General features: G+C 40.2%; 1 protein-coding gene across 5 annotated transcripts in view; it reads left to right on the top strand.

Moving 5' to 3' along the window:
- The window catches only part of ARFGEF3 (ARFGEF family member 3), a 207,180-nt gene extending 196,526 nt beyond the window's left edge, over nt 1-10,654 (top strand). For all 5 annotated transcript variants that reach the window (XM_019527030.1, XM_019527027.1, XM_019527029.1 and 2 more), the window contains one exon: nt 736-10,654. In XM_019527030.1, the coding sequence (XP_019382575.1) occupies nt 736-927 (192 nt within the window). In that variant the 3' untranslated portion in view covers nt 928-10,654. The remainder of the gene's footprint in view (nt 1-735) is intronic.
- Nucleotides 10,655-11,376: the final 722 nt, after the last annotated feature.

Below are 11,376 nucleotides of genomic sequence, written 5' to 3'. Positions count from 1 at the left end.
CCACCATTCTCCCAAACACACCCACACCCTTCCACAGCCCCCCACACATTTCCACACACCCCCACCCTCCACCAAACACACCCTCCCACACCATCCACCACACAGCCCTCACTCCCCAACCACACCTCCCACATACACCCCCTTATCCCCCCCACACAATATGCAAGAGTAAATCTGTATTCTGAGCTATTGTGCAATTGCCTCTAGATACACTATGCAAGCACATATAAATCAGGACAAAAATATTTTTTTTAAATAAAATTAAAATAAGGTATAGTAGATGTTTGATTTTTTTTTTTTTTTTTTTATTATGATTTGGGGGGGGTTTCCTTCCTGTTTCAAGATGGCAGCACCCTCTGCCCCAACAGGAGTACTTCTGAGGCAAGGGGAAGGACTTTTGGTCCCAAGATGGTAACCAGGAGGCGGGGCACCTGTCAAGGGGTGGGACTAACCTTGTGGCCTAACCTCCTTTCCCAAGAGCAAAAGGTTAGGCTTCCTGGTGATGGTGATGAAGTGGGTTATAATAACAGGCGATACATCTTAAAATCTGTAAAGTGTAGAGATGGGATTGAGATAAAAGCCTGACTGCTTTCTCTCTTACATCACTGGTGTAATTCTGTTGACTTCACTGCAATTCCCCCTGATTTGCACTGGCTGATCGCAGATTGAGGTTTATAGTGTGGTGTAGCCTCTCAGTGAAGCTAATTTACCTTCTCATTTTTCCATTTATTTCAGGCCTGGACTAACATGGTACTGACTGTTCTCAACCAGATCCAGGCCCTGCCAGACCAAACATTCACAGCCCTCCAACCAGCAGTATTCCCCTGCATCAGTCAGCTGACATGCCACGTGACTGACATCCGCGTCCGTCAGGCTGTGAGAGAATGGCTGGGAAGAGTCGGTCGGGTCTATGATATCATTGTCTAAAAGATATACACACTCCTTTAGCAAGGGAGAAGAAATCAAAAGGTACACAGAAAAAAATGCAGTTACTGAAGGTTATATTTGAAATGTGTAACCAGTAAGGAGCTATACATTCACCTGCCTACCTTGATTAAATTCTGAAACAGTGAGCTCCTCAGCATATTCTCTGCCCATTTCAGATTATATGTCTCACACCAGCAAAGGAAATGATGTCAAGGGGTTAATCTGACAACTGCTAGTAAATCAGGCTGGTACATAAAGGCTCAGTAAATTTCACAGTGGGCATTTTCAGTCTTGAAACTGCAGATTATATGTGAATCTGCTCTGCAGTGCAGAGAGAGTCCAAATCATTTTGAATAAGATTAGGATGAAAGTGATCATGTTCATAACAAAAATTCTTTTGGAAGATGATTATAAATCCCAAGATGCAGGCACAAAATTCTCAGTATGGCAGTAACTGATCTCCATTTCTGAACATGTGATAGTGAGGGCTCCTCTGATTACAAGTCTTGAAACTGCACCTACAGTTATCTGTGCTCACAACTCTCACTTAAGCACAGTCAGTCCTGTGACTGTGCTTGAAAAAACAGTTATGCAGACAGCTGTGTTGCCTAAGTCACAGATGCAGATCATAGAAGAACAGAAAGGAAAACATTGAGGAATGAAGTTAGTCATCTTTGGCTATTTGCTTAAGGAAATCTTTTGGGGCTTTTTTCCCCCTTATGAAGCTAACACACACCAGGGTAGAAAAATCTAACTAAAGATTATTACATATAAAAACATGTTTGATCCTACTGCTAAGTAAAACCTAAAAAGCTATAGAATCAACTAAGGTCTGCAATCTGGAGTGTAGCATAGCTGCTTTGCTCAACAACATCAGAAAATCTTAGCTATGGAATGGATAAACTCAAACCCCAACCCAGGAGGTCTGCCCCTATATTATAGAAGCCTTCAAAGGCCTAAAGTTGATATCACAGAACCTATGCTGCCTGCTTTTTGTTGCCAGCACATAGAGCATGGTTTCAAAGGCAGCATTGTGGTCCTAATCCCTAGCTGACATATCAACAGCTTATATACACAACAGAACCCTCTCCTCTCTACCACAAAATGGATTGCTCTTGCATTCCTTCCATGTCCATCTGCTAAGGGAAATAAATTGTTCTTCCTGTGAAGCTAGTGGGAAATATACACCCGTGAGCCACAGTGCAGACTGAAAGAAGGGTTGTGACATCACCAAGTACTTAACCAAGTATACTCTACACATCAGAGAGCCCTCCAAATTGCATTAGTGTTTATGTTTGTACTTAAGAAAGACACGGGGATATAACTATTATGGCTGCTGACAGACATGAAGTGGCGGGGGAGAACGCTTTACTGGAAGAGGCAGCGCATTAGTTCGACCTATATCTTCAGCATCAGTATAGATTGGTAACTTCAGCGGGGTTTTGGGGCACTTTTATGTAATGGCTAATTCAATTAGCTTCTAGATAAAAGCACCAAAAAAGCCCCACTAAAGTGCCCAATCTACACAGACCGTGAGTGAGCCAGGTCCAACTAACGCACTGCCTCTTCTGAGCAGGTGCTGGGCTCAGCATGGGGGTGCACCAAGCTCAAAGTAAAGCATTTGTTTGTGTTTTTTCTACATCTGTAGGCAGCCTATATGCCTGCTGGAGCCCTGGGGACTGCCATTATTCACTACTGAATTTATCCCATTACCAGTTCTCCATGATCAGTAGAGTCAAAGTAGATAAGATGTGGTAGTGGTACTCCTCAGTTGGCCAGTGATCTCTTGTCTTGGACAGAGTCCACTTTTAGTTTTCTCAGCCCCTGCCTCTTTGTGCAATGTCTACAAATGGTGTGTGTGTGGATGTTAGTGTAACACAAAAAGAAAATCTTCCTTATAAAAAGTGAAACTTGGCCAACAGCCGGACCCCAATTCTACAAGGAACAACATGAGGGCAAAACACCATTTCAGTTTAAGAGATTTCAGGCAGCTGCAGAGTCCTTTGCAGGACTAGGACCTAAGCTTCTGATAGTCAAGTATTTTGGATTACTCCAGGAAATCCTGGGGAGGAGGGAAGGGCTGCAGATTAAAACAGCCAATATCCTCCCTGTAGTTTTGAACATACAGCTGATGCATGTGCATAGTAATGCATAGAGAAATGTCCTCTGGATACATGAAATGCACTGCATCCCTCCTGACAGGGGGCATCATTTTGTTGCTTAGGATCATACTTCTGGTTGACCTTCTGGTGTACTTAATCTTTTAACAACTGTACACAGAAACTAAATGTACATTTCCATCTTAAGCCCCGTTTTCCCAAGAGTTTGCACCCTTTTCCATCAGGTACAACTTTGGCTCTCTTCTTGAATTGCATAAAAGTACATGTTGTCCCCTTTCTAAAAGCATATCTGTCCTCTCCACGCAAGTTAACTGGATCTAGCCAATGTACATTCTAAGCCCTACATCTGAAAATTTACCTGAGACTATAATTGGTCAAGTATGGTTTGTGATATCCACCTTTGTATCCAGTCTAGTTCATTTGTTTGTTTGTTTTTTTCCCTTAAACTACCAACATCTTTGGAAATTAAAGCCAAAAGTGTTTGATGGAAGAATGTCAGCATTCAGCTTCAAATCAACAAAAGAACTTGGAGTCACTTCCAAGACTAGCTTTTAGTTCAGTAGAGAATCCTTCTTGAGACTCTTACTTGCAAAACGTTCTCCACAATCATTTATCGGTCAGAACTGGCTGCAGTACACGGGGGCAGCGTCAGCATTCATATGGATGAAGTCTGACTGCCAGATTCTTTCCTGTGAACTGGCTCCTTTTCACTGTTCAGACCTGTTATATGGCCAGAGTTGAGCATTCTGCGATACAGTGAAAAGACCTCAGCTGGCATTAAACCAGCAATGCTGACATTTTACCCCAAATGTTATTCCTTCTGTGGGACTAAGGCACTTAACTGTCTGTTGGTTTGTGTTCCCTAGAATTCTTTAGTTACACTCGCCAGATAAATGCAAAAAACCAGGGAGCTGTAACCAGCCGCCCTCATAGCCACCCAATCATCCCCCAGAGCTGTTTTGTGTGTGATAATTGTTGAGCTGTCAACCACAACAAATCTATCAAATCTGAACAAAAATCTTGAAAGTTTCCCTAAACCTGAATCGCTACACTTCAGTAACTTCAAATGCTCCATTTCTTTTTCAACTTGATAGCTATTTTTTTACAAGAAATTCAGTTAATTACTGAAATTATAAAAAGCATTTTGACCCAACAAATACATCAGTGGTTTCACGGGGGGGGGTTTCCTCCTGAAACCAGGAGATTCATTGATACCTTCTCCTGCCAACAGGACACATTGGTGTTTTGTTTTTGTTTTTTTTTTAAAGAAGATTTAAATAAAAATAAAGTCCTAGCCAGTTCTAATTTTCTACTTGGTACATACAGCCTTTGGGTAGCTTGGCCTTTGTTGTAGCATTATCTTCACTGTGGTTCACTCATATTTAAGTAACCGTATAAGGCTATTTATTGAGCGTTGTTATCACTGCCTTTACTTCTGAATATAGTAAGAGTAGTCTGTAGCCCACTTTTGTTATGTGCGGACTACCACAGTCTCTTCCTCTTTTCTTACAAAATGTACATTGGCCAAATTTCAGTCTCTGTGACACTGTGTTGAATTGGGAGTTACTGAACGAATTTAAAACCGAAGTAAGTTTCAGGGGTGCTGTTTGTATAAAGCTGGATGCAGAATCAGATCCAGTATGCTGGGACATACTATATTACATTGATAATTTCTGAGAGAGCATAATGTGTAAGATTTGTGTTAGTAGCTGACACTGGCCAGATGTGACCCAACTTCCTCATCCACCCTCACTCACAGCTACTTGTTGCAAATGCTACTTCTGCACCTTTTAGTAGCAATTGCTCAGGTCATGGATAACCAACCATGTATTTTAAGCTGCTTTTTTGTTTAAGTGACCACATTAAGTGCCCACTATTACCATCAGTGCCTCTACTCCCCAGCTCCCCTTGGGAGATAGTCATAGGAAATAAGCAAAGTTGTGTTAAGAGTATTACTGGTATATTTTAAATTAATAAATCAGGAAATGGTCATCATGCAAAGAATTGTTAAATAGAAAAAGCACTTAGTAGTCCATGGGGATATTTAATGACAGGACATTAACAGGACACTAGGCTGCCAGAACGCTCTGTGTTTTTTGTTGGGTTATTTTTGCTTTGTAAAGTTTATAAAATAACAAGGAAGAAGAAAAGAAAACTTCTGATAATTTAAGTCTATTAACTGTGTAGAAAAAAAAATTGAGAAAAAAATACAAATGCAGCAGGCCCACTACTGCTGATCTGGTAACTTAAGGCACGCTTTTAGTGAGTAGAAACAGCCTCTTGACAGTAGCTTCTGCAAAGACTACCTCCCCTGCCAGTGATGAGCTCTCCCCCAGGTTTGTTCCAAGTTCACTGCCATGGGGGCATGTTGGGGCCTATTTGATTGCACTATACTAGCTGTTTTCTGCTTGTTGTGTCCTGAAAAGGAAGAGATACTGAGAGCAGTATTTGAAGTGAAGTGATTTACATTAGAAAGTGAATAAGCCATTGCACAGCCTAAGATGGTGACTGTGGCTTTAGAGGCATCTTTCACACCATCCCTACCATTATCCCTTCCCCAAAGTCAGGCAGGAGTTAACTGAGATTTAGGCCTTGTGTTCCTTTCTTCCCTAATTCCAGGTCTCTGAGATATCATAGTTTGAGGAGTTTGCCTTTTCTCAGTGTAGGGAGTGTCTGTGATGATTATTTATTTGTACTACATAACACCCCCTGGTCCTGGATCAGGACTTCATCCATGTTAGTACATTGTCCCAATAAAAAGTCCTCTAATTACCAAAGTTAAATGCAAAGAATATTCCTTTTGAAAATAATATTTCAGCTGATTTTTTTTTTTGATTTTTTTTTACTTTGGGTTGTTGCAGATGCATCACATTATAATCAAAGGATTCGAGAAACAGTTCAAGGTTATTGTGCATCTTTTGCCAGATCTTTCTGTTAGAGCAGTTTCATTATTTCCCCTCTTGTCTTCTGTGGCTGTTTCACAAAGCAGCAGAGGAGGTAGCAAAGCATTTTTTTTAAATACGAAAATGTGACTGTAAATCTTCAAAAACTAGCCACTGGGATGCAGGGCCAGTGGAGTACTAGAAACTCCTCTTGGTTAATTTGACTAGGTTTCAGTTGAGGAAAGTTACAGAAAAGTCATGTGGAAAATGCCTTAAGGTCCTTCAGTATTAATCCAGTTGGAATACTAAAACAAGATGCTGGTGGGTGTGGTACCACCTCCTTTGATAGAGGAGATTACTGGATTTCCAAACAATAAATATTCCTTTCAACGCACAAGAGAGCACTCCCTAACATAAATCATTAAAGCCCTTGTTGCAAGCTCTGGTAGCATAACACAAGATCAAGGCAGCATATTGCAGTTTCAGCATTAATTGGAGAAATCATTAGAGCCTTGAAAAATCAGTCTGGCTTACAGTGCATTACCAAGAGCCTGAGTTTGCTTACAGGTCCTCATTGCTTTGGGTTAAGAACTGGATTCTTCATCTCACTTGCTTCTGTGTTCCTTATTTCCATTGTTTTTTGTGTGTGTGTGTGTGTGTGTGTGTTGGATTTGGGGGAGTTTGGGTTTTTTGTTTTGTTTCGTTTTTCTTAAAGAACTGAAGACAGTGAATGTACAAGTTCTGTCAACTTCTGAACTCTTTGTAAATACCTCCTTTGCAGTATGTTATGAGATTTTTTCCCCCCTTCTTTCTGTCAGTGAAGAAACTGATCCTTTACTCTGATAGGATGACATGAATCTGTTTTGTTCTTTTTCCCGTTTTGAAAACTCTTTTGAATTTTGCATATGTAGTATTTATTGGGCTCTCCTGTCAAGGTGGACCTTAAGGGAATATTTTAAGTGTTGCATGGCAGTCCTGGATATTGTTTGTAGAACTATCTAGTCACTTTTGACATGTGCCCCTCTATTTAATAGACAAGATCATAGGCTCCCCTCATTTTTTCTGACCCTCCAGCTCGAGTGAAGCCAATTTCAGCTTGCAAATGCAGCCTTTTGTTTGATTTTGCTTCGTCGTTTGGTTTGCATGTTGCATTTTTTTAAACTAATAAAATAAAGCCATGTATTGTAAAAAACGTACACACCATAACCTGATTGACAGAGCATCAACATTTATAATCTGAGCTACATCTAATGCTTATTTTATTATATGCTGTTTCTAAGACTAGAAAGACTTGCAAATTCTCTTTCTCACCAGAAATTCCTATGATAAGGTGTGGTTATTTATGCATTATTTGTGTAAATCCCTTCTAATAGCATATTCATTAACCAGAATGATTGCTAGGAATGAGATTTAATGCAATGTATTTCAGTGGCTCTTAATGATGGATAAATGGTCCCAAAAGCACCCAGCATGAATTACATGGATTGGAATGCTTAGGTACTAATAAAATACAACTAATAATAATATTTATCACCTGCAAGCAAATTCACAGGTTTCATACAGGTAGGTATTTCCAGCTGTGCTACCTGCATCTTTTTTGCTTCACCTCTCTTTCAGGGTGGTTAACAAAGAAGTCAGACCTAATCTAATTAGGTTTTTTCAGACACCGCTTATACGAGATGATTGCTGCGGGCCAGGACTCAGTCACCTTCCACACATCAAGCAGTACTTTACTCACCAAATTTCTGGTAGAAATAAATGAAATGCTGGCAGAATAAGGTGCTACTCAGCCTGAGTAAGGGTATTGGATCCTGGCTCTTAATCGGCATGTTTCAGGATATGCCAAGAGAATGCCATTGTATGCAAGTATGCCTGTATAGCTGCATATTGTGTTTATGTGCAGATATACTTTGTTCAGTGTGTGTTTACACACACTTGTATAGTGCCTCTCACTACAGTCCTGGGGCACTGTAGATACATGCACACAGTGGTGGCCATATTAATACCCTATTTAGCCTAATTTGTACTGCTATTAACATGTCAGTCTGCCCAATGATGGTGTCTGCTGGGTGGGTATATTAGGACAGCACTCCATGAAATTTCAGCATGTTACCCTTTGCCTACATCCAGCAGCCTTAGAAAGGATTAAATGGTGCAAGTGTCCCAAGATCTGGCATACTGAGACTGTGGCTCTCAATGGAATGATAATGCCACCTTTTAGAAAGGATGCCATTGAGATTTGTGAATCCACACGCACTTACTATGCTGAAGTCTATTGTATACATTCTTAACAAGTGAACTGTTAAGGAAGATATACATAAACCCATGTGAAGCTTTTATTGCAAAATCTCCAACCAGATACAAGTTATCTGTGTTTGTATTTTTGTTGCAAGCTAAAAACTCTCGCTCTAGATTCATCCAAATATTCACTGGTGTGCATGAAGTTGGCTCAGTTTGTGATTTTTTACATCAATGCCAAAGTTCCCAAGCAATGTTCAGTTTCATGTTTGACTTGAAATCTGGTGACATTCTTTGAGTTTTAATTTGTGCTTCTCAATCTATTTAAATCTAGATTTATAGCTAAACTCATGGGCTATAAAGTCTGCATGGATCCAGGCTGAACAAAAAGTAGATCCCTCAAACAAGAGAGGTTTGTACCGCTGCAACTTGCAGCATCTCCTCAGTAGCTTTCCCATTTTGCACACCACGTACCCACAATGCAGTTCTGTACTTTGGGCAACACCCCAGTAGCGTCAGTATTTTTCCTGCATATCCACAAACTAGGACCCTAATGAAACGTGAATGTTCCTTCCAAGAGAGAAACTTAATGCTGTGAAGTTCCTGAGTGTTTTGTGTTCTTGAGGAATGTAAATGCCATATACCCAAAATATATAGGCATCTCTGTGAGAGTTAGACCGCTAAGCATCTTTGAATGACTTAAGTCCCACACCAGTGACATTTGGATGAGAAAAGGAACACATGCATGTGTTCTGAATATTTTTTCAGGTTCCCAGGAGCTTGGATTTCTTTGTAGTCATCAGAGACATCTGGATATCCAGAGGAGCAGACATGTATCTAGACAAGACCCTGCAAACTAAAGCCACTGGGTTTCACAGCATAGGTTGCATAGACTTGATGTTTAGTGCATAGATTTGATGCTTGACCATGCAAGCCCAAGTCATCAATTCCCCAACCACATTTCCTGTGTGAAAGCTTTTGACAGCTTCAGTTACTTTAATGCTGAATGGCTCATGCTGGAAGTATGGATGGACTGGAATTTTACTACAAAGCTATCCAATTCCTTCTCTCACTGCACATTTCTGCTTGTGAGATGCACAGACTCCATGCAGGTGGCCCTTTTTAACGTTCTACTGGCAAAGTCTTTTGTGGGAAGTTTTATAAGATGGAGCTTTCAACCACATGCCATAATTAGTCCAGGTACAACTTTTTGATAGTTTTTAATTTAGGTAGAATGTCCTTTTCTAACCCACCCCAGATTTTAAAGGCATTAGTAATTGCACTCATTTTTTTATAATACAATGCAAAAGGACCAAGATAGCATAGCGCAAAAGCACAATGTTTGATTTTATATAATATAGACAATACCCTCTGCTGCTAGGAATCCATTTTCCCCCATACTTCTTGCTCTCACTAGTGCTCACATGAGGGCCCAGCAGCCCTCACCAAGGATACACCAGGGTGCTTTGCTACCTATTGCATATGTGTAGGAAAAAAATCACTGCCTCTTTTCTGGGTCCACCACCTCAATCTAACTAACGCTGCACCTTTGAATGCACACTCCGCCAGGCCTCTTCCTCAACACAATCAGTATCAGAATGTACCTAACAGTTGTGGTAAAACATTTGGCCAGCAGTAGCTTATCTGACCATCAAAAAACAAAACCAAGTGGCATGGCAAAGTCTGCTTTTGCAAAATTTGCATTTATGATAATTTCTTCAGTGTTCAGAAGTTAAGGTTGAAATTTTCAATAGGAAAAATCTGTTTCTTTGAAAATCAGTGGATGGACTGACTCACACTGGCATAAACTTGTCTTACTCGCCCTTCCTTTCAGACCAAAATTCACTATGTGGTATTCATACACTTTTGCATTGTAAAGAATTTATTCTCAGTAATTGTGTTTTGTTTTGTTGTTAAAGAAAAGTTGATTCTATTGGCATATGACACTTGTGACACCAAAGCCCACATCCTCAGAAGCATATAGCTACTTAACTTAGCTAGTTTTACTTGCTCATTTGAGAATCTAGGCTTGACTTTCTATTTCAAGGCTCTGCCTTAGGCCACATGAGAGAGAAAGAGAGAAAGTTAGGCATAAAAATGTTATGCTTGACCAGAAGTAACCAAAACAACTGCCAGCTGGATTGGAAAAATGTGGGTTATGAGACAAACCCCCCAAGCCAGAATCAAAATGGCTCTTACCTCTTAGAGCCTAGCTCCATATAAGAGCATCCAGCTCTACGCCAACTTAGTAAGATGAGAAGAGCACTGTTGCTGCAGCAACATCGCACATTGGTCAATGAGGTATACAGTGTGGGTTTGCTGCAGCAGACTGCAATATGGGACTTGGAGCCTGTGACAGGAGCCTCCAGCGTCCTCATTCAGTTTCCCCAGTTGTAACTGTTTGCGGTTTATGATGTAACAAACACTAATGTATCCCAATACCACTTCCTTCTTTCAGTGAATTGAAAATAAAGCCAAAGGGAGTACATATTCCATTTGCCCTCTTACAATTATGCCAAAGATCTAACTCTTTCCTGTTTGGAAATTAAATGAAAGTAGACTTAAACTACAGTATTCCCATGGTAATAACTGCCATAATAGACATCTTCAATTACAATTCTGTTCCCAGGACCTCACCCCTGCGGTTATATATGCAGGAGGCATCCCCGATAATTTTCCAGAAATTTTAAATGGCCTTGTTAAAGGGAGTTAATACATTTGGTTTCCATTCCATAGAGTTCATGTGTAGTCATCTAGTGCTCACCTAGGCATGATTCCTAAATATTTTAGTCATCTTGGATCATTCTTCTTCCTTTGTGTCCTTATGCAGGCACAAGAAAACACTACCCTCAACCTGCTTTTCTTTTGTGCTGTTATGTTCAGTCATTGTGTCCATTGTCCAACTAGTCACCGTAAGTCAGCTTGCAAAATGTATTTTGTGTATATTTTATTCAAATTGAATTCTTAAGGAAAAATATTTTAAAACAAATTATAACAAACTGTATTTATGTTGCTTGTGTTGTAGAATAAAGAGGCAAATGCACAAAAGGCTCTGGATTTTGTTTGTGACAGGACACTAACAATGTAACCCTTTCATACTTACCAACTAATAGAATGAGCGGAGTAGGAGGGCTCCAAGATACCTGAGCTAGGTTGTAACTTTCACAGCCAGTGTAGATTTAGCACCTCCCAACTCCCATTGAAACGAA

This window comes from Gavialis gangeticus, unplaced genomic scaffold (assembly GCF_001723915.1).
Source record: "Gavialis gangeticus isolate Ggan-Ray unplaced genomic scaffold, GavGan_comp1, whole genome shotgun sequence".
In the NCBI taxonomy this organism is placed as follows: domain Eukaryota; kingdom Metazoa; phylum Chordata; order Crocodylia; family Gavialidae; genus Gavialis; species Gavialis gangeticus.
The sequence above is the reverse complement of the archived record's forward strand: the minus strand, read 5'-3'. Positions and strand labels throughout refer to the sequence as shown.